Source organism: Panthera onca, chromosome B3, assembly GCF_046562875.1.
Source record: "Panthera onca isolate mPanOnc1 chromosome B3, mPanOnc1 haplotype 2, whole genome shotgun sequence".
Classification (NCBI taxonomy): domain Eukaryota; kingdom Metazoa; phylum Chordata; class Mammalia; order Carnivora; family Felidae; genus Panthera; species Panthera onca.
The window spans coordinates 84,054,319-84,078,732 of NC_138344.1; the positions used below are offsets into that span (position 1 = coordinate 84,054,319).

The window sequence follows — 24,414 nt, forward strand, 5'->3', positions numbered from 1 at the left end:
ATAAATTATCTTTACTTGTGTACGGCAAGGGCAGTAGATCTCGTCTTAGACCAAAGCCCTTCTGAAGGGGGTGGGCTGAACAGTTTCTTTGGCCCCTGAATCAGAACACCTGGGGAAAAAAATGAAGTGTAGACATGCTTTCCTCACACATCTGGAGGCAGGTTATTGATACTTATAGGGATCCATCTATTTTACCACAATGTTAAGATAGGAGCAGGGATAGTTATTTTCCTGGTATCCTTTTTTAAAACCAAAGAGTTATATCTGGTGACAAACTATTGGTAAAACTTGTGCTACTATTTCTACTTACCTAATGCACATGTTAGAGGCTTGTGTAGCGTAGACTTTTTGTAGTCAAATCACTTAATTTTATTGAGTCCTTACAATAGCTCTTTAAAGTAGGTACGTAGCTCTACTTTATACCAGAGGAATCTTGAGGTCCAGAAAAGTCAAGTGACTTGACCAAAGTCATATAAGCTAATGGGTGGCCCAGCAGAGAAGATGCAAACCCAGATCAGCTCCTTTAGTACCCCCACAGCTCCTCTGAGGGTTTGTACTTGTTCCTGGGAGGGATAATAATAATAATAATACAGTGTCCAAGGTTATTGTTAAAGGAAACATTTTGAATTTGATCATTTTTTAGAGTAGACAATGAAAAATCTATAATGATTCTTAAAAAGAGCCTTGGGCAGCCCTCTGTAATTGCTTTTCTCTGGGAATTCTTTTTGAGGGCTTCAAGTTCTGTCTATATATAGTGCTAAATTTTTCTTTAAGACTTTTCCTTGTTTGAAAAGTGTTTATTTTCTGATTTTTTTTTTTTTCTTGGAAAAGTTCTTCAATGAGCTTTAGCTGTGCAATATTTTAAATTTTGTTGTTTTGGGATCATCCATTGAAGGGACTTAAATTTTCTGTTTGCTTCCCAGGAAGGAGGGAAGTTAGTTAGGTACAGTGTTGGTGCTCTAGAGCTGGTTCCTGGTTGGTTGTGAAGTAGAGGGGATTTCCAGGATGTGTAAGCATGGATGAACTCCTTTAACTAAAAGCAGAATTTAAAAAAAAAAGTGATTTAACAGCATTTCTGGGAGCTAGGTTTGTCTTGTTTCCTCGTCTGATTTTTTCCTTTCTAATTTGGGAGCAAGAGTCTGCAATTAAAAATGGATTGCCTTTTTGGGGCGCCTGGGTGGCTTAGTTGGTTGAGTGTCTGACTTCGGCTCAGTTCATGATCTCATGGTTTATGGGTTTGAGCCCCACATTGGGCTTTGTGCTGACAGTGTAGAGCCTGCTTCGGATTCTCTCTCTCCCTCTCTCTCTCTGCCCCTCCCCTGCTTGCATGCATGCACTCTCTCAAAAATAAACATTAAAATAAATTTTTAAAAATGATTTTTAATGTATTGCCTTTTTGCCTTTCTGTTAGCTGGTCTTAAAAACATTTTTTTTAATGTTTATTTTTGAGAGAGAGAGAGAGAGAGAAGGAGACACAGAATCTGGAGCAGGTTCCAGGCTCTGAGCTGTCAGCACAGAGCGCAACATGAGGCTCAAACTCATGAACTGTGAGATCATGACCTTAGCCGAAGTCAGACCCTTAACCAACTGAGCACCCCAGGTGCCCCTTAGCTGGTCTTTATAACTCAGTCAGGGTATGATATGAACAGAAAGGAGAGTGGGATTATAAAGAATACAGCTTTTTATTCTACCTAGAAGTTTAATTTATTTATTTGTTTATTTTATTTTAGAGAGAGAGGGAGAGGGGCAGAGGGAAAGAGAAAGAGAATCTTAAGCAGGCTCCACGTTCAGCACAGAGCCCGTCATAGGGCTCTATCCTCTACCCTGGGATCATGACCTGAGCCGAAATCATGAGTTGCATGCTTAACTGGGTTTGCCACCCAGGCACCCTTAGGAGTTTAATTTTTAAACTATTTTTACCCGAATCAGATCTGTTTCCCCAAAGCCCATGCAAGATTTAAGAAATAACTTTAAGGGGTGCCTGGGTGGCTCAGTCAATTGGGAGTCCAACTCTTAGTTTCAGCTCAGGTTATGATGTCATGGTTCGTGGTTTTGAGCCCTGCATTGGTCTCCATGCTGTCAGTGAGGAGCCTGCTTGGGATTCTCTCTCTCTCTCTCTCTCTCTCTCTCTCTGCCCCTCCTGTGCTTGCTCTCTCTGTATGTCTCTCAAAAACAAATAAATACAAATTTTAAAAATTTTAAAAAAGAAAAATGACTTTAAGCTTGTGAGTATGTACCATTCTGTCTGGGATATTTAGTAGAAAAATCTATGTGAAAATACACTTACCTGCTAGAGAACACTTGTCTTCAACTCTGAATTCTAGATAGTTGAGATTTTTTTTAGGGAAATTTCCAGTCCTTTTTGCAATTAATAGTAGGCTATCATTTGTGTTTCAAGGCAAAAGATAGATTATCTTCTTCCCCCCACTCCTCTTCCTTTTCTTCCTCTCTTCTTTTTCTAGCTGTATAGTTTTGCATTGTATAGGATTGTAATGGAACGCAAGGGGTTTACCACTTGGAGGGCATCAAATTAAACACAACCCAAGGTAAATATTGAAAGCAAAGAAAAAGAACTTTTATTACTTGTTACAAGTAAGGAGACAAGGAGATAGCTCCCAAAGCCTGCCTGCCTCTGGGATTAGTACAGAAAGTTTTTATTCAGTGTGTTAGGGGGTAGGGCAGAGAGCTTGCAGACAGCTTTTGTTCAGTTGCACATGCCTAGCATGGCAACATGCTAGTGCGTACATTGTATGTTCAAACAATGGCAGAAAACTCTGCTCATAGCAAGAGATGTTAGTATTATAAGAAGCTAAAGGTAACTTCACGTCAGCTCCCGGGGGCTCCTGCACAGCTCCTTAACTCGAATCCAGCTCAAACTGGCTCATGTAAAAGGGCTGTCAGGCAAGACACAACTAGCAAGGGCTATCAAGTGAAACGCCTAATTAGTGTCTCTTTGGCTGGAACTGTTGATTCTGCAAAACAAAATACATTCCTTCCCTACTTTTGTCCCTTCTCCTTCTCCTTTCTGTTTGATAGCTTTCAGCCCTCTTATTTGAATAACTTCCCTTTGTATCCTAGCTAACAGAATGACCATGATTTACTTATTAAAGGATATTTAGGTTGTCTAAATTAAATCTTACGATTGCAAAAATGCCACAGTGAATCACCTTACACATTTGCAATTTCTCACATATTCCAAGATACCGGTAACATAGATTACTGCAAGTTGAATTGCTAGGGCAATGGAAAAAATCAATTTTGATTGGCCTCCATGGAAATTTATCAGTATATATATATATATATACACTGATCAGCAAAGTATGAGAATTTTTTTCTCCACACTTTTGTATTCCAGTGTGTCATCAAACATTTTGATTTTTGCCTATCTGAAGTAAAAAAGGGAATCTCAGTATAGGATTAATTTACATTTTTCTTTTTTTAAAAATTTCTTTAATGTTTATTTTTGAGAAGCAGAGCATAAGCAGGGGAGGGGCACAGAGAGAGAGGGAGACACAGAATCTGAAGCAGGCTCCAGGCTCTGAGCAGTCAGCACAGAGCCCGATGCAGGGCTTGAACGCACGAACCGCAAGATCATGACCTGAGCCGAAGTCGGACGCTTAACCAACTGAGCCACCTACATGCTCCTACATTTTTCTTAATGAATAAGTTAAGCATTTTTTCATAGGTTTAAAAACCACTTGTATTTCTTTTCTGCAAACTGCTTGCTTCTATCTTGCTAATTTTTGAGTTACTGAGAGTTTTATTGATTTTTAGGAGCTTTTTATCTGAAAAATTATGATTTGAATTTTTTGAGACTTCTTTCTTTCTTTCTTTCTTTCCTTCCTTCCTTCCTTCCTTCCTTCCTTCTCTTATGTTGTTTCTTCCCATGCAAAATTTTAAATAGTAAAATTTGTCAAACTTTTCTCTATGGCTTTTGGGCTTTATATTTTTAGAAAGACCTTTTCCATTACAAGATTATTTAAAAATGAACAAAGAAATAAACCAAAAAAAAACCCCTCCTTTAGTCCCCCACTGCTTTTGTTTTCCCTCACATTTTTGATGCATTTGGAATTTTTTATGGTGTAGATGTAGTATAGTTCCAGCTTGACTTTTTTTGCCCCAGCTAATTGCCTAGTTGTGTCAACACCATTTATATAACAACCTATCTTTTCGTCTAGTAGGTTGGTATCCCACTTTTTTTTTTTTTTTTTAATTTTTTTTTTAACGTTTATTTATTTTTGAGACAGGGAGAGACAGCATGAACAGGGGAGGGTCAGAGAGAGAGGGAGACACAGAATCCGAAACAGGCTCCAGGCTCTGAGCTGTCAGCACAGAGCCCGACGCGGGGCTCGAACTCACGGACCGTGAGATCATGACCTGAGCCGAAGTCGGACGCCCAACCGACTGAGCCACCCAGGCGCCCTATCCCACTTTTAACATATATCAAATTCCCATATATATTTGGGTCTGTGTCTTGGACTTTCTATTCTAATTCATTAATCTGTGTACCTGACCATACTGTTTTGATTATTGTAGTTTTATAATATATCTTAATATAGTAGAATTAATCCTTAGAGTTCTGACCCTTATTTTAATAAACTTTCAAGGGACAAATATTATAGGCTTATGATAAAATGTATTAATAATGTTCCCTTGGACAAAATCGTGTTTTGTATGTATGACAGAGTCTCATTACTTTTAATTTTTTTTTGGCTACAATTCAAGCACAAACTATATTTTATGTAACAACCAATGTTACAAGTGAAAAAAATTTACATACAAAAAATTATGTCCTCTTGGTACATGTGTTGTACTCTAATTGTATACTTCCCCCCCACAAATGCTGGTTGCAACCTATTAAACTAATTTCGTAACCCAGTACTGAGCTGTGACCCACAGTTGAAAAATACCTTATTAGAATTCTATTCAGGTGAAATCCCATTAGTCTATAGTAGTCATTTTTTTTTTTTGGAGGGGGGGAGCAGGAGAAAGGGGGATATCTCATCCTGAATAAATAAGGAAGACCACTTCAAAGCAAGTAGAATTTCTCAACAAAAGAACTCAGAAAAGACATTTGCATTTCTCTCCCATTGTTTGCAAGTACTTTATAGGAGAACATAGTAGTCTTGATTGGTGTGCCTTGTATAAGAACTTAGGCCACTTTTGAATGCAAACTGTTGCAGCCAGTCTGGAAAATAGAACTGCCCTACAATCCAGCAATGACACTGCTGGGTATTTACCCAAAGAATAGAAAAGCACTAACTCAAAGGGATACATGCACCCCTATGTTTATTGCAGCATTATTTACAATAGTCCTGATAGGGTAGTAGCCCAATTGTTGAGGATATGGGGAAAGGGGAACCCTCTCGACCTATTGGTGGGAATGCAAACTGGTGCAGCCAATCTTGGCAAACAGTGTGAAATTTCCTCAGAAAGTTAAAGGTAGAATTACCCTATGACCCAACAACTACACTGGTAGGTATTTATCCAAAAGATACAAAAATACTGATTTGAGGAGGCACACGCACCCCAATGTTTATAGCAGCACTATTAACAATAGCCAAATTATGGAAAAAGCCCAAATGTCCATTGGCTGATGAGCAAATAAAAAAGATGTGAGATATATATTACTCAGTAATCAGAAAAAATGAAATCTTGCCTTTGCAACAACATGGATAGAACCCAGAGTATATTTTGCTAAGCAAAATAAGATAGTCAGAGAAAGACAAGTACCATATGATTTCACTCATGTGGAATTTAAGAAACAAAACAGATGAACATAAGGGAAGAGAAAGAAAAATAAAATAAGATAAAAACAGAGAGGAAGGCAAACCATAAGAGACTCTTAACTATAGAGAACAAACTGAGGGTTGCTGGAAGGGAGGTGGGGGGGGGATGGGCTAAATGGGTGATGGGCATTAAAGAGACCACTTGTGATGAGCACTGGGTGTTATATGTAAGTGATGAGTCACTACATTCTACTCCTGAAACCAATACTACACTGTATGTTAACTAACTTGAATTTAAACAAAGTATTATAAGAAAATACATTTAAAAAGAAAAATTAAATAAAAAGTAGCCTGATAGATGAGTGGATAAAGTTGTGGGCTGTATGTGTGTGTGTGTGTGTGTGTGTGTGTGTGTGTGTGTGTGTGTGTGATGGAATATTACCCATAAAAAAGAATGAAATCTTGCCATTTGCAACAGCATGGATAGAACTAGAGAGTGTAATACTAAGCAAAATAAGAGAAAAACAAATACCATATGATTTCTCTCTTATGTGGAATTTAAGAAACAAAACAAATGAGCAAAGGGGGAAAAAAAAGATAGAGAGGTAAACCAAGAAACAAACTCTTAACTGTAGAGAACAAGGTGATGGTTACCAGAGGGGAAGTGAGGGGGTGATGGGTAAAATAGGTGATGGGGATTAAGGAGTACAGTTGTCCTGATAAGCACTGAGTGGTTAAAATAAAAGCTTTTATTTATTTATTTATTTAAAACTAAAAGAACAGCTTTTTTTGTTCTGTTTATTTACTTTTGAGAGAGAGAGAGAGAGAGAGTGCCAGTGGAGGAAGGGCAGAGAGAGAGGGACAGAGGATCCTAAGCAGGCTGTGTACTCACAGCAGCAAGCCCGATGTGGGACTTGAACTGAGAACTGTGAGATCATGATCTGAGTGGAAGTCATACACCGAACCATCTGGGCTGCCCAGGCACCCCAAAATAAAAACTTTAAGAAAAAAAAAAAAGAAAAGTAAATAGACCGCTTTTTAAATAGGACTATTTGGGGTTTTTTGCTATTGAGTTTGAGTTCTTTATATATTTTTCATATTCCCTATCATATATATGGGCTGCAAATATTTTTTCAAACTATTGCAGAAGGCTTTTAGCTTGATGTAGTCCTACTTTTTATTTTATTGCTTTGCTTTAGGTATGATTTCCAAAAAATTATTACTAAGACCCATGTGAAGGAGCTTTTTTCCCCCTGTTTTCTTCTAGAAGTTTCATGGTTTCAGGTTTTACATCTAAGTCTTTAATCCAGTTTGAGTTGATTTTTGTTAGTGGTGTAAGATAGGGGTGAAGTTTCGTTGTTTTAAATGAATATCCAGTTTTCTCAGCACCACTTATTGAAGAGACTATCTTTTCTCCATTGAATATTCTTGGCTCCCTTGTTAAATTTTAGTTGACTGTATATGCTTGGATTTATTTCTAGGCTCTCCATTCTGTTTCACGGGTGTATTTGTTCTTAGGCTGATATCATACTATCTTAATTATTATAGTCTTATAGTGTAGCTTGAAATCAGGAAGTATGATGCCTTGTTCGTTGTTCTTTTTCAGTATTTCTTTGGCTACTTGGGGTCTTCATGTTTCCATATAAATTTTAGGAGTATTTTTTCTATTTCTATTTTTAAAATGCTGTTGGAATCTTGATAGGGATTGCATTGAATCTATAGATGGCTTTTTGATAGTATTGGCATTTTAACAGTATTGATTCTTCCAATTCATCAACATAGGATACTTTTCTATTTATTTGTATCTTCTTAGATTTCTTTCATCATTGTATGAAAAGTGGACAAAGGACCTGAATAGACATTTGTCCAAAGAAGTTATATGAATGGGAGCGCCTGGGTAGCTCAGTCGGTTAAGCATCCGACTTCAGCTCGTGTCATGATCTTACAGTTAGTGAATTCGAGCCTCACATCTGGCTCTGTGCTGACAGCTCAGAGCCTGGAGTCTGATTCTATGTCTCCCTCTCTCTGCCCCTCCCCCACTCGTGCTGTCTGTCTGTCTGTCTCTCTCTCTCAAAAATAAATAAACATTAAAAAAAAAGAAGTTATATGAATGGCCAATAGGTACATGAAAAGATTCTCAACATTACTAGTTATTAGGGAAATGCAAATTAAAACCACAATGAGATATCACATTACACCCTGTTAGAATGGCCATCTTCAGGGAGCCTGGGTGGCTCAGTTGGTTAAGCAACTGACTCTTGATTTCGGCTCAGGTCATGATCCCAGTGTCTTGGGATCAGGCCCCGGATTGAGGTCTGTGCTCAGTGTGGAGCCTGCTTAAGATTCTGTCTCTCTCCCTCTGCCTACCTTGCACATGTACTCTCTCTCTCTAAAACAAACAAAAAGAATGACCGTTGTCCTGAAGACAAGAGATAACAAATACTGGTGTGGATATGGAGAAAAGGAAATCCTTATGTACTGTTGGTGGGATTGTAACTTGGTACAGGCACTATGGGAAACAGTATGAAATATGAAAGTTCTTCAAAAAACTAAAAATTCTAGTTCTGGGAACATATCCAAAAGAAATGAAATACTAACTCAAAAAGATATCTACACTGCCATGTTCTTAGCATTATTTACAATAGCAAAGACAGGGAAATGACCTAACTGTCCATCAATGGATGAATGGATAAAGAAGTTACACACACACACACACACACACACACACACACGACGGGAATATTATTTAGTCATAAAAAAAAACAAGGAAATTTTACCATTTATGACAATATGGATGGACCTTGAAGGCATTATGTTAAATGAAATAAGTCAGACAAAGACACTGTTATGATCTCACTTATATGTGGAATCTAATTTAAAAAAAAAAAAAAAAAAGCAAAACCCCCACCAAACTCAAACAAAAAGAGATCAGACTTGTTACCAGAGGCAGGAGGTCGCGAGGAGAATTAGGGGAAGATGGTCAAAAGATACAAACTTCCTGTTATAAGATAAATAAGTACTCGGTATGTAATATACAGCATGATGACTGTAGCTAACACTGCTGTAGGATATCTAGGAAAGTTGTTTGGAAAGTAGCTCTTTAGAGATCTCATCACAAGGAGAAAATTTTTTTTCCTCTTATTGTACCTATATGAAATGATGTTAATTAAATCTATTGTGACAATCATTTTACAATATATGTACAGTGAATCTTCATACTGTACACCTAAAACTTATACAGTGATGTATGTCATTTATTTCTCAATAAAATGGAAAAAAAGAGCATAGGCCACAATTTATTAGTATGTACTGTCCAGGAAGAAGGAAAAATTATTCCGAAGCAGGTGCTGTGGGGTTCAGGCCCTTCTGAGGACTACTCCACCATCTTCAAACATAGTCATTTGGTTGTCTTCTGGCTTTTGTGGTTGCCAGCTTGATTTTGGTTTCTCTGAGCTGTTGTAGAACATATGGCAGCATGGACTTCTAGGTTTTAAATCCCAAGTCCACCACTTACTAGTTATGTGACTGGCTTAACTTCTCTGTGCTTTCATTTTCCTAATCTGTTAAGTTCCTAACCACTTTTTAGGAAGGAGAAAGTTAATATATGAAAAGCGCTTAGAATTCTTGTTTTTCTCTATTTTGTGATCTGCTTGTCACATAGAAAACCCTATAAAAGTCTTTCTGTAACTCTTATTTGACTTGGATATATATAGGATTTCTTTCTTCAACCTCAAAATTAAAAATTTTGTGAGAAGAGGACTAGGTGAATTTTTTCATTAAGTTTCCCTGAATTTCATGAATCCTTAAAGACTTAGATTTTTTGTTTAATATTAGGAAAGATTTTTTTTTAATGATTAGTTCTCATCTTTTTGTTCTTTTTAAAAAAGTTTTTTAACATTTATTTATTTTTGAGAGACAGAGAGAGGCAGAGCATGAGCAGGGAGAGAGAGGGAGACACAGAATCTGAAGCAGGCTCCAGGTTCTGAGCTGTTAACACAGAGCCCAACATGGGGCTCGAACCCATGAACTGTGAGATCATGACCTAAGCCGAAGTTGGACACTTAACGGACTGAGCCACCCAGGCACCCCAGTTCTCATCTTTTTGTCTGACTTATTCCTCATTGTTGTGAGGCGTAAGTTGTCTCTGTTCTCTGTCCTTTGTATCTATAATGTTTTTTTCTCTTAACATTTTCTTTTAGTTCTTTTCCTCTGCATTCTTGTAGAATTTCTCAAAGTTGGTTCACCAAATCCATGTTCTGGTAAATTACTAATCTAATCTTTATGGCTTTTCATGGAGATTTAAATTCTGCAGTTGCAATTCTTTTTTTCTTGCATTTCTTTTATTTTTGCCAGGTCTCTTTCTTCATAAATGCAACTGAATTTGTCCTCAATAATAAATAAACAATAATAAAATATGTCCTGTATCCCCTGAGTTTTTGTTGTTTCTGAACTTCTGCTTCTGCTTTTGCTACACTACCCATTCTTTCTGGCCATTTTACCCACTCTGGTTTTCTCTAGCACCTGTGTGCCAATGACTCAAAGATATATATAGCTCTAGCCCTCACATTCTCACCGAACCCCAAACTTCCTGTTGGCCATCTTCCTGAATACCATCCTTTCAGTGACAGGATGAGAGTGGTAAACTATTTTATTCTTTGTCTGTAAATGTCTATTTGAATGATAGTTTAATTACATGGAATTTAATGTCTTTCCTCAACACTTTGATGATAGTATTGCAATATCTTCTGGTCTCTATTTTAGTTACTATTGAGAAGATTGCTTTTGGTCCAATTTTTTTTTTAAGTTTTTTATTTAAGTAATCCCTACACTTAATATAGGGCTCAAATTCACGACCCCAAGATGAAGAGTCGCACACTCCTCCGAGCCAGCCAGGTGCCCTATCAGTCCAATTTTTGTTCTGTATATCATCTCCATCCTCCTTGTTGCTCTTTAAAATTGTTTTCACTTCTGCTGTTTCACTATGATATGTATTATGAATGTATTTCTTTTTCCTGCTTGGGATTCACTGAGCTTCCTGAATCTGATGTTTCATATCTTGAATCACTTCTGAATAATTCTCAGCCCTTATATCTTCAAATATTGCCTCTCCTGAAATTCCCATTAGACATTTGTGAGACCCTTTCACTCTCCTCTATGTCTCTTACTCTTTCTTTCTTTCTTTCTTTCTTTTTTTTTTTTTTAATATTTATTTTGGGCAGAGCACAAGTCAGGGAGGGGCAGAGAGAGGGGAACAGGGGATCCAAAGCAGGCTCTGAGCTGACAGGCTTACAGCAGTGAGCCCGATGTGGGAGCTCGAACTCACGAACCTCAAGATCATGACCTGAGCTGAAGTCATACACTGAACTGACTGAGACACTGAGGTGCTCCTACTCTTTCTTTCCTATTATTTCATCTTGTTATATTTTTGAATTGCATTCTGGGTAACATTTTTAGATCTATCTTCTAATTCACTACTTCTTACCTCATATGTGTCTGTTCTTCTCTCTACCCATTCATTTCTGGGCTTTTCCCCTACTGTTTCAATAATTTAGAGACCACAGAATTCATCATTTTAAGTGAACAGTTCACTGATTTTGAGTAAATTTATATACTTGTGTGGCTACCACCATGATTCAGCTTTAGAATACTTCTTTCACCAAAAACTTTCATCATGCCCTTTGGAGGTCAGTCCCTGCTCCTACTCCTATAACCCCAGCAACCACTGAGCTGCTGTCTGTCTCTGTAGTTTTGTCTTTACTAATAGTTGCGTATACATAGAATCATATAATCTGTAATGTTTTTGTTTGTCTTTCACTTAAAATAATGCTGTGTATTTGTTTTTACAATATATTAGATTTAGTTTGAAATATAGTGTTTTTGAGTTTTTGTTACATGTATCAGTTATTTTTCATTGCTGAGTGTATTTAAGTGTGTTAATACATCAGAGTTTGTTCATTCACCAACTGATGGACATTTGGATTTTCTCCCATCCGTTTAGTTTCAGTTAGTTATTTTAGGATGTTAATTTTAGAACTTCTCTTTCAAATTGTTTTCTTCATTTTTTTCATGGTCTCTTTCTTTTCTTACAGTTTTGATTCTTTTTGTACATTTTAATTATTTTTACATATTTTATATTGTCTCTTAGGTTTCAAACATTTTTCCTTTTTCCTGAACTCTTTGGGCATTAATCCTTCAGTGTGTCAGAAGACTCCCACATGGTAGATTGTTTACTCTCGTGTTTTTTTATTTTAAATTGGTGAGTTCGGTTTTAGAAGGACTTGCTCTTTCTATGAATGTCCCTTTGTTGCCTAGATTATTGGTATTATCTCTCTGGAGAGGTTTGGTATTTGCTTCTGCCAAACAAGAGATGTTACTGGATCAGAACCAGGTGTGTGTGTGTGTGTGTGTGTGTGTGTGTGTGTGTGTTTTAAAGTAAGCTCTGCTCCCAACATAGGGCTTGAACTCATGCCCCTGAGATCAAGAGTTACATGCTCTACTGACAAAGCCTGCCAGGTGCCACTGGATCAGAACTAGTTTTTATGTAATTTCTCAGTGGAACATATTAAAACACATTTAAAACGCAAACCTGGAGTTTCTTTTTGTTCAGGGATTTTTTTTCCCCCTACTTAGATCCCTGGTAGAGATAGAAAGGGTGGTGTATTGTGTTTTGACATCAGTGTTCCTATCTGTAAAGGTTCCTCTTTTATTCGGGAATTCACTTCCAATTTCTCCCTTCATTTGGAAGGTTTGATATATCTCCAGGTTCCATGGTGGTATCAGAAACCAGGCTCCTGTTTGCTAATACCCATTCCATTTCTTTTCTTGTCTCCTAGACAACATTAGCATCAATTTTTATCCTTACCATTCTGATTTTCAGATTTGGCTTCATCTCTGGCACTGGGAGACTTTTTCTTTTTCTCTTTCTTTCTTTCTCTCTTTCAAGTTCAACCATGCATAGGTATTTTTGTTGTATTTTACACAGCCTTTTAGAAACTTCTGGCAGAAAGGGTTTGTTGGGTTTTTTTTTCATCTTTCTGGAATCAGAAAACTCAGATAAGATTGTAAGTATTTAAAAACAGAGTAGCATAGTATAGTAGTTTTAGCTATAATTACTAAATGAAAAACATCTCCTAAAATATAACTTGTTATTAAGGGAGTGTAAGCTTTCTAAGACTATTAGTTGTTAGATTGCAGTGACATTTTCTAGACATACAATTTCATTTTTCTTTGGCTACAGTAAGGCAATCATTTTGGTGTTCTTTTTATTTCACACTTACTTGTATCTCATGGGGTAAAGAAGGTATGCAAAGAAATTTGTCCGTTAGATGCAGAGATGGATTTTTTTATTGTGGTTCCATGTTAAGAACACTGCTTCCCACCAAAATAGCTGGTATTCCCCTGTTTTTCCATATCTGCTATGACTAAAGCCAGTTGTTTTAATACTCCCTTTCTTCTAATCTTTGGAAAATATAATGATTGTTGTAGTACATTGGATATAATTAACATGTTGAGTTCATTGTTTCTTTTATGATGTAAAGTTTTGAGTATACATTGTTGTAGTCCTGTTTCCCCTGAGTTGCCATTGTAGAGGAGGATGTTAACTCAATACAATAAATGAGAGAGATCTGTTTTTAATTTCCTGGTGAGGTTTATATCAAAGTCTCCTAAGTAAACTGCTATAAACATATGGACCATCATTTCAAAATATTGAAGAGTTTTAACCTCTTCTAGGTAGAAAGGTAAAAGAGAAGTGTTAGCATCTATTGGAATATCATTTGTTGAGAAAAATCAGTTGCTTAACCTCTTTGCCTTCTCATCCATGATGTAGGAGGAGTAATAAATAGAAGAGTCAATTTCTATTGCCATGTATATTGTGAGAGTCATTTATAATTAGGAAGTCAGATCTTTGATGGCAGGTGCTGGAATCATCTGTGTAATGTATATGCTGTCCTATTCTTTTATTTCTTTTTTTGATGCACATATTTGGATCATTTTGCTACTCATTTATGATTAGGTAACAACTACAAAACAATAAATATCAATTCTGCTTCTTTGTTTCAAATAAAAAATTGGATATGATACAGAATTTAAAACTTTTGATTAGCTGTTTTAGAATTGTTTTACATTTATTTCCTCTTTCCCATATTGTAGTAATAAACAAGAATTGAATTTTTAAAACTTAAACTCAAAACATAATACATAAAAACTTTATAGTTATTTGAACTTTCAAATTGCCTAATCATTAATCATCAAATGTTCAAAGCTTTTGGTGTTTAGTTAAGGGCCTTGGTTGTTCTTTCCTCTGCCTAAAAGGCTCTTCCCTCAGAGGAAGCATGGTTGTTGACCCCTTCACTTCATTCAAGTCTTTGTTTAAATGTTACCTGATTAGAAAGACCTTTTCCTTTCACCATATCTAAAGTAGAGAGGGGCTTGGAAGAGTTGGGCTAACACCCTGCCCTGATTAAATTTTCTTCAAGGCACTTTTCTCTACCTAAAATTAAATATCTATTTGTTAACTTGGTATTGCTTGTTTCCTCTACTAATATATAAATTTCTTTAGCTCAGTGAATTTGTTCACTATTCTGTTCTGTTCCTAGGAAGAAGAATATTATTTGGCACATAACACATGCTCAATGAAAATCTATTGACTGACCAAGTGAATGTATTATAAACTTGTGGTCTGCAGGTGGAATCTAGCCCAAAAATGTTTTTTGTTTGAGCTTCTTTGTATTTTATTCTTTTTAATAGTTATTTAACAGTGTTTCAAAATGCCAGATTTTTTATTTTCCTTGAAAAATTAAATCTCCTAGCCCTGAGTATTTATTTCATGTGGCAGCAATTAGCTGGACTGAGCACTGGGCTACTCCTTTGTAAGGGACCTACATTCTCCAGTTTGTCAGCCTTTACTTCTTTCTGTAGAATCTTGGACCATGAGACTTACACTATTTGCTATTTATCATTTTGCCTGCTCTTTTGTGTTTTCATAGACTTGGCCCATTTTACTTATTTAGGTCACCTGCCTGGTCCTTGTAGACATTTGAGCTAACAATCTCTATTGCAAGTTATGGTGTTTGTAATTCCTATGCAGTAACACCTCTTAGATTTAAGCCTAGAAGTGTAAAATGAGTAAAGATGATAGAAGTTGTGACTTTTTATTGAAGGAAATATATGTTGAATTTGTAAAGCCTATATGTTACACAAATGAATTCCTTTTAGGCCAATGAGCACACAATAAGATGCTCAACATCATTAGTCATTTGGGAAATGTACATCAAAACCGCACTGAGGTACCATTTCACATCTGAAAGTATGAGTTTAATAAAAAACACATAAAATAACAAGTATCGGTGAGGCTGTTGAGAAATTGGAAGCCTTGTACATTGTAGTTGGGAATGTAAAATGGTATAGCTACTTGGAAGACAGTCTAGCAGTTCCTCAAAAAGTTAAACAGAGAGTTACTATTATTACATATGGTAGCTCATGACAGTTTCCCTCCTAGATGTATACCCAAGAGTAATGAAACATACATCCATCTAAAATTTTTGTACACAGATGTTCATTGCAGCATTGTGTGTAATATCCAAGAAGTAGAAATAATCCAAATGTCCATCAATTAATGAATGGATAAATAAAATGTGGTATAATCCATACAATGGAATATTATTTGGCAATAGAAAGGAATAAGTACTCATTTATGTTATAATACTAATGAACCTTGAAAACATTATATTGAGTGAAAGAAGTCAGTCACAAAAGACTATATATTTGTATAATTCAGTTTGCCACGTGGTAAGGTAGTGGAATGGGGATTGACTGCTAAGCATGGAGTTTCTAGTAGGAAAGACAGAACTAAAATTGGATTGTAGTAATGTTGCACAACCTGTGAATTATATACGAGTGAAACCTTGAATTGCAACTGACTTGTTCTGCAAGTGTTCTGCAAGACAAGAAAATATTTCTAATAAATTTTAATTTGATAAACGAACGATGTTTTGCAACATGAATAATAAGTGATGCCGAATGGCGTGATCACATGATTAAAACTGAGATGGCATGATCACAACTGAGCCAATGGTTCTGGAAATTTGATTTGGTATACAAGTGCTTTGGATTACAAGCGTGTTTCTGGAAGGAATTATGCTCACAAACCAAGGTTTTACTATACTTCAAATGAGTGGATTATATGGTATATGAATTATGTATCAATAAATTTTTTCAAAAGAACTTCTTTTGTTAGTCAAGAAACAAATGATCAAAAGATTGGTGGATTTTCATACTTTAAATCATTAGCCAATCTAATCAAGTACAATCCCTGCAGCAGCACTAGAAAGAAATAATTTAAATTTACCCTCCATTAAAACACTTAAGCTTGCAGATTTGTATAGGCCTATGCCATAGTTAATATGCTGTCTCAGTAGGTCACCTCTTTCTTTGTCATGCCTTATCAGCATGATCTACTCAGTGGCTTTTGAGTGCAACGACATATAAACTTGTTTAGTTTGAAAAGTGAGCATCTTGGATACACACAGCAAGTATTACAAAGTAATAAAGTGTTACTCCTCGACTGGTAATATTTAGTAAATGGAGATTTCGTAATGGGGGAAAAGCCCAATCTGACATTTAAAATTTTTCTGTGTATTAGATACAGATCAGGAGGCTAAATCTCCAGATGGAATTTTACTACACATTCTATGATTGCACAGAGGTTCCTGAGACTCACCTTTCAAACAAACCATCACAAGTATAACCTTTTCCATTCTGTGATTTTAAGGGATTTCCAAGTCTTGTTAACATAGAATATCGGAACTGGAAGGGGACTTTGTAAGTTATCTAGTTTGACTCTTGATTTTCCAAATGTCCATTTTGCCAGTCATGGTGAACTGCCTTGCTTTGTCATTACTCCTGAGGTGAATACAACATAGTACTAAGAGCAGCACCACAATGATATATTGGAAGTATAGTGGGAAATCTTTTCCATGTTAATTAGTGAAACCTGAATTTTAGAATTTAATGCACTTGTTTTGTTTACCTTGGTTCATTCAGACCAAAACAAGAAATGGTCATATTGTATGCAAACTGTTTTCATTCTCCTTGATAGTTTTATTTCCATTTATTCCATTTATAAAAAACAGTATTTATAAAAAACAGTATTCCTATTGCAACTTTATTTAGTTAGTTTTGATATTAGTTGGAACTTTCTAAACATTTTTCAGGAAATATATTTGAGCAAAGAAATTTTTAAAAAGTGTTATGCTGAGTAGAAAGGAAAGAGGTTGGTCCCATACAACTGGAGTTGGCAAGGATAGAAAAGCTAAAGAAGTCAAGTGAGAAATGAAAGCATGCATATGGATTAGTGGTTGTTTTATTTTATTTTTAATTAATTTAGTTTTAAATGAAGTCTGGTTGACATACAACATTATAGTAGTTTCAGGTGTACAACATAGTGATTCAACATTTATATACATTATGAAATGCTCACTGAGGTAAGTATAGTTATCATCTGTCACCATACAAAGTTACTACAGTATAATTGATTATATTTCCTATGCTGTACTTTACATCCTTATGACTTATTTTAAAACTGTAAGTTTGGGTGGCTCAGTCAGTTAAGTGTCTGACTCTTGATTTTGGCTCAGATCATGATCTCAAGGTCATGAGAACTAGCCCTGCATCGAGATCCATGCTCAGCATGGAACCTGCTTGGGATTCTCTCCCTCCCTCTCCCTCTGCCTCTCCCTCACTTGTGCATGCTCTCTCTCCCTCTCTCTCAAAAAAACATTTAAAAGAAGAAGAATAATAAAACACCACACTGTCGTTCACATTTTGCGTTTCCTCTAATTTCTGCCTGCTTTCAGTCATTGTCTAGTATCTTCAAATAGTTGGTTTTTATGTAAAATTTATATTATTATATTTTATATAAAATTTATATTATATATAGTCCAGGACAGACTATTCCATCATTACCAGAAATGGAGCTCCTTCTCCTCCTTTTCTTCCTTCCATAGCACTCATCACATTTGACATTTAATATAATTTATTAACTTATGTGTTTATTTTATGTCTCCTTCCACTAAAATGCAGGTTCCACTAAGTTAGAGTTTTATCTGTCTGGTAACTGCTGGGCACACAGTAGATGCCCCACAAATATTTGTTGAATAACCCAACTCTTCAAAATAGCCAGAAGTAAATAAAAACCTCTTGATGACCAAAGAGCTATTGTAGAGCCTTGTTCTTTCAACACAGTTGCACTAGTAGACTGACATATCTGAGGTTTACTTCTCCTTGGCATACAGAACAAGATATAGAGATTTTGACATTTCATTCTCATCATGACTACCATGTAAGTCAGTTTAGTAGGCAATAGCTAGGTGCAGATCGAATGAGATAGCATGTGAAAGTACTCTAGGAAGTGTACAGTGCTATGAGATTATAAGGTATATCAGTTAATTACATGTGGTTGCATTTATTAGTCTGGTCTTTTTGGATTTCATTTTGAAAGTATCTTTGTGTGCATTTGAAAAAAATTTTTTAATGTTTATTTTTTTATTTTTGAGAGAGAGAGAGAGCAGGGGAGCGGTCAGAGAGAGACAGAATCTGAACCAGCCTCCAGGCTCTGAGCTGTCAGCACAGAGGCCGATGCGGGGCTTGAACCCATAAACTGTGAGATCATGACCAGACCCTGAAGTCGGGTGATTAATTGAGCCACCCAGGTGCCCCTTTTTGTGTGTATTTTTAAGGGATGAATATATTTACTTACCAGAACAATAATAAAAGTCATAACAGTGTGTTTATGATAAAGCCCTTGCTAAGTTTTATTGTTTTATCTGGCTTTTCTTTTTTAGGAACTTGAGAGATTTCAGAACTTTGTAAAATGCTGTCCTCCTTTTGATATCGTCATTGATGGGCTCAATGTTGCCAAAACATTTCCTAAAGCCCGTGAATCTCAAGTTGTAAGTACAAGTTTTATTTTGTTATTCCAAATCTCTAGAAATATTTACTGTACTTATTTGTGATCTTCCTTGGATGTGTTAACTCCCCATTTTTCCTTCCTCTAAAAATAAGCTCCTAAAGGTGTCACAGTAACCAACCACTTATCTAAGATTCACTGTTTTCATCTCTGGCAAGAAAGTGACTCTTTTTTTTTTTTAATTTTTTTTTTTTTCAACGTTTTTTATTTATTTTTGGGACAGAGAGAGACAGAGCATGAACAGGGGAGGGGCAGAGAGAGAGGGAGACACAGAATCGGAAACAGGCTCCAGGCTCCGAGCCATCAGCCCAGAGCCCGACGCGGGGCTCGAACTCACAGACCGCGAGATCGTGACCTGGCTGAAGTCGGACGCTTAACCGACTGCGCCACCCAGGCGCCCCAGAAAGTGACTCTTATAGGCTGGCCAAGAGTCATTAAAAAGCCATGTAGTAGAGGGCCATTTCAGCCCTTTTTCTTTCTTTCTTTTTTTTTTTTTTAATTTTTTAAATGTTTATTTTTGAGAGAGAGAGAGAAAGGGAGAGAGCACAAGTGGGGGAGGGGCAGAGAGAGAGGAAGACACAGCAGGCTCCAGGCTCCCAAGTTGCCAGCACAGAGTCCAAGGTGGGACTCGAACTCATGAACTGCAAGATCATGACCTGAGCCGAAGTCAGACACTTAACCAACTGTGCCACCCAGGTGCCCTCAGCCTTTTTACTTATATAACCTTTAACTTTCTTCTACATCTCTACTCTTTCTTTGGGGTTACTCTGTCATTTCCCTGTGAGTCACATTCCTCTATTTGAAATTTTTCAACATAAACTAAGAGATGTTAATATACCCATACTTGTTTTTTCCAAACATAGTATGTTCATAAATGAATCTAACCCCGCTCTTTTTTTTGTAAGGTAATCATTTGTTCTATAAGTTTATAAATGTCCTGTAGTTTCTAATAGGAATATCATGATTTTTAATAGCAGTTATATGAAATTTTACATATAATTTATAGCAGTTTTTATACTCTATAGCAATTATTTTAATCCTCATTTTTATAGATTAGAATACTAGAAAAGTGAAGCCAATTTTGTATAGTAAATCTGTAGAAAGCAGTCATAACATCAGAATTAAATTGTAGACAGCTCCTGGATTTCAAGCTTGTGGTTCTTACTGCTGGCAATCTATGGCCATTCATCTGTAGTTAATCTGTGTTATTTCTTAAAAATTACTGCCAATTTAAAAGCTTTTTCTCAGAGATGCAACTAGTCCCGTTTGGCCATTGATACTCAGAAAAGCTTACAAGTACCAAGGACGAGGTTGATTTACAGAAATTTCTTTATATGTCTATCCTTTATGCCTACATTTTTATGGTCACGTATGTACTTTTCAATCCTTTATTTTTAAAAAACACAAAAGCAAGTTGAAAATATTTTTGTCCTTTAGGTACTTGAAGGGTTATTTGAGGCAGCAATATTGAAAAGGGCAAAGCCAGAAAATGAAGCATAAAATTACTATCACTAGTACATGGTGGAGCTCAAAATCAGAAGTTCTCAGCTAATCTGTGTAAAGTTTTGTATTTGTTTACCTTTTATTTGACATTCAGCTTCACACAAAGCAGTAAAAATTGGCTTGCCAGAAATATATAGCCCAAATTGGGTGAACATTTTTGGGAAAAGTAACACGTTGAAAATGCTGTAGTGGATATATCCCCTAGTATTATAGGAGATTTTTTTTTTTTTTTAACGTTTATTTATTTTTGAGACAGAGAGAGACAGAGCATGCACAGGGGAGAGGCAGAGAGAGAGGGAGACACAGAATCTGAAACAGGCTCCAGGCTCTGAGCTGTCAGCACAGAGCCTGACGCGGGGCTCGAACTCATGGACCACGAGATCATGACCTGAGCCGAAGGTGGACGCTTAACCGACCGAGCCACCCAGGTGCCTCTATAGGAGAAAATTTTTTACATTTGGAAAGATCTTAGCAGATTTTGGCAAACCAAGAGGCAAAGAACAAAGATTAACCTGTGAAATCATAGGCAGCTGCCACCACTTTTAGCTTTCACTCTTAAAATAATTTAATGTTAACAACACTTTATGTGGACAGGTAACTGTTATTACTCAGCTCGTAAAAGCACCCTTATCTTGTAGCAGTACATTGGTATTATATTTGGGAAACTGCAGCTCAGAGGCTCTCAGCTTAGAGATGCACCTGAATAAGGAAAAAGGAAAAAATTTCCTTCTCAAGTTTTTTCTCAAATCTCGAATCTAGAGATTCATATTAAAAAAAATACAGATATATCATATTTCTCATAGGCCTCTCCCCCCCCCCTTTTTTTTTATATCTATTGTCAGACCCTCTTGTGGCTTAGTTTTATTCTTTAACACTTTAGGTTGTCTGAACTAGCTTCCCAGTTTTTCTGTTAATCTTGTAAATAGAATTTTAGCTTAGAAGTTAAGACTAAGGATTCCGGAGTCAGACTTTTTGAATTCTAGTCCTGGTTCTTCCACTTTCAGTAGCTTTCATGGTTTGAACAAATTACTTAACCTCTCTGTGCCTTAGTTTCCCAGTGTGTAAAATGTAGATAATAATAGTACCTATCTCACAAAGATGTTATAAAGAATAAATGAGTTAATATATGTAAGCATTTGGCACATTGTAAGTATCTAATAGGTGTAACTATTATTGTGATTACTATTCAGATTGATTTCCTATCTGGAACCATAATTCTTGCTTTCAGTAGACCCTTATTTGGCAGTTTTTTTCCATCGTATCATCTATGTAAATAGAATTAAAATACAAAACTCTGCCTTAATATTAGACTGAATCTAGGTCAGGTATTCAAATAATAATTGAGAATTGAAGGCAGTATTACCAAAAACTTAAGAAAAATTTTAAATGCAATGATGTTTTTAAAAATTTTTTTACGTTTATTTTTGAGAGAGAGAGAGCGAGAGCAAGTGGGGGAAGGGCAGAGAGAGGGAGACAGAGGATCCAAAGTGGGCTCTGTGCTGACAGCAGATACCCCAATGCGGGGCTGGAACTCAAGAACCACAAGATCATGACCTGAGCCTAAGTTAGATGCTTAACCTACTGAGCCACCCACGCGCCCCTAATGTGATGATTTTAAGAAATTTTAGTTTCCTCTGATTATAAAAGTAATGCATGTAGAAAATTTAGAAATTACAGTAAATAAAATTATATATAACCCTATCATTCAACAATAATCACTGTCAGTGTTTTATTTCCTTGCAGTGTTTTTCCATTTTCTTACCTAATTGAGCTTCAACTGTGTAATGACTATATATCTGCATTTTAATTCACAGTTGTTGAAAGCTCTCAATAAAAACAAAATTCTAAAAGGTGTAGAACTACCCATTTAAAAATATTTGAAGGGTGCCTTGGTGGCTCAGTTGGTTAAGCATCTAACTCTTGATTTTGGCTCAGGTCATGATTTCGCAGTTCTTGAGATCAAGCCCTGCTTCGGGCTCTGCACTGACAGCACAGAGAGACTGCTTGGGATTCTCTCTCTCCCTTTCTGTCTGCCCCTCGCTCGCTCATGTACATACTTTCTCAAAACTCTCAAATAAATAAACTTAAATAAACAGTTAAAAAAATAAAATATTTGAGATGGAAGCACCTTAAAAGAGCACATAAAAAGGGGTACCTGGGTGGCTCAGTCTGTTAAGCCTCTGACTCTTGATTTTGGCTCAGGTCATGATCTCCAGAGAACTCTTAATGACATTGAAGAATTATCTTCCTGAATGGCACCCCCAAGGCATGGGTATAAGATTAAATGACCTTTTAAGGTAATGACCCTTTAGAAAGTTTAATCTTGATTCAGGGGCCAAATCTAGACAAGCAAGTCATTTTGGAGAAAATAAAATAGCTGAATCCAGCTAGCAAACTGAATATTTAGTGAACTACCCTTTAAAAAAATTTTTTTTAATTAAAAAATTTTTTTTTCCTCATGATAAGTGCACTCCTTAATTCCCATTACCTATTTCACCCACCCACTCCCTCTTCCCCTCTGGTAAATCCATCAATTTGTTCCCTGTAGTTAAGAGTCTGTATCTTGGTTTGTCTTTCTCTTTTTCCCTCTGCTCATTTGTTTTGTTTTGTTTCTTAAACTCCACAAATGAGTGAAATCATGGTATTTGTCTTTATCTCTTTTTTCTTTTTTTTAATGTAAGATTTTTTTAATGTTTACTTTTGAGAGAGAAAGAGAGAGAGAGAGAGCATGAGCAGGGGAGGGGAAAAGAGAGAGATACAGAGGATCTGAAACAGACTCCATGCTTGACAGTGGAGAGACCAATGTGGGGCTCGAACGCACAAACTGCACGATCATGACCTGAGCCAAAGTCCGACACTTAATTCACTGAGCCACCCAGGTGCCCTGGTGTTTGTCTTTTTCTGACTTATTTCATTTTCACATTATACTCTCTAGCTCTGTCCATGCTATTGAAAAGGGCCAAATTTCATTCTTTTTTTGGCTAAATGATATTTCATTATATATATATACCATTTCTTTTTTATCCATTTATCTGTCGATGGACACTCGTGCTGCTTCCGTTGTTTGACTATTGTAAATAATGCCGCAGTAAACATAGGGGTGTGTGTATCCTTTTGAATTAGTGTTTTTTTGTATTTTTGGGGTAAGTACCCAGTAGTGCAATTACTGGATTATAGGGTAGTTTTTACTTTAATTTTTTGAGGAACTTCCATACTGTTTTCCACAATGACTGCACCAGTTTGCATTCCCGTCAACAGTGTGAGAGTCTTCCTTTTTCTCCACATTCTCGTCAACACTTGCTGTTTCTTGTGTTTTTTATTTTAACCATTCTCACAGGTGTGAGGAAATATCTTGTGTAACTTGATTTGCATTTCCCTGATGATGACTGATGTTGATCATCTTGTCATGTGTCTGCTGGCCATCTAGATGTCTTTTTTTTTTTTTTTTTGAATGTTTATTTATTTTGAGAGAGAGAGAGTGCACAAGTGGTGGAGAGGCAGAGAGAGAGGGAAAGAGAAAACCCCAAGCAGACTCCACTCTCAGTGTGGAGCCCAAAGTGCAGCTCAATCTCAACAACCATGAGATCATGACTTAGCTGAAATCAAGAGTCCAATGCTTAACTGACTGAGCCACCCAGGCTCCCCTGGATGTCTTCTTTGGAGAAATGTTTGTTCATGTCTTCTGCTCATTTTTTAATTGGATTGTTTGTTTTTTGGGGGTGTTGAGTTATATCAGTTCTTTATTTATTTTGAATACTAACCCTTTATAGGATATGTTGTTTGCAAATATCTTTTCCCATTCAGTAGGTTCCCCTTTAATTTTGTTGACTGTTTTCCTTCACTATGCAGAATTTTTTTATTTGGATGTAGTTCCAGTGGTTTATTTTTGCTTTTATTTCCCTTGCCTCAAGAGACCTATCTAGAAAAATGTTGCTAGGGCCAATGTCAGAGCAATTACTGCATGTGCTCTCTTCAAGGATTTGTATGGTTTCAGGTCTCACATTTAGGCCTTTAGTCCATTTTTAGTTTATTTCTGTGTATGGTGTAAGAAATTGTCCAGTTTCATTCTTTTGCATGTAGCTGTCTATTCCCAGCACCATTTGTTTAAGAGACTGTCTTTTTCCCACTGTATACTCATTCTTCTTTTATCGGAGATTAATTGACCGTATATTTGTGGGTTTATTTCTGAGTTTTATGTTCTATTCCATTGATCTA

The 24,414-nt window shown here is 36.4% G+C and overlaps 1 protein-coding gene across 3 annotated transcripts in view; it reads left to right on the plus strand.

The window, feature by feature from the left end:
* PRORP (protein only RNase P catalytic subunit) overlaps positions 1-24,414 on the plus strand; it is a 131,452-nt gene that overhangs the window by 32,834 nt on the left and 74,204 nt on the right. For all 3 annotated transcript variants that reach the window (XM_060619494.3, XM_060619495.3, XM_078448326.1), the window contains one exon: positions 18,572-18,679. In XM_060619494.3, coding sequence (XP_060475477.3) covers positions 18,572-18,679 — 108 coding nt within the window. The remainder of the gene's footprint in view (positions 1-18,571; positions 18,680-24,414) is intronic.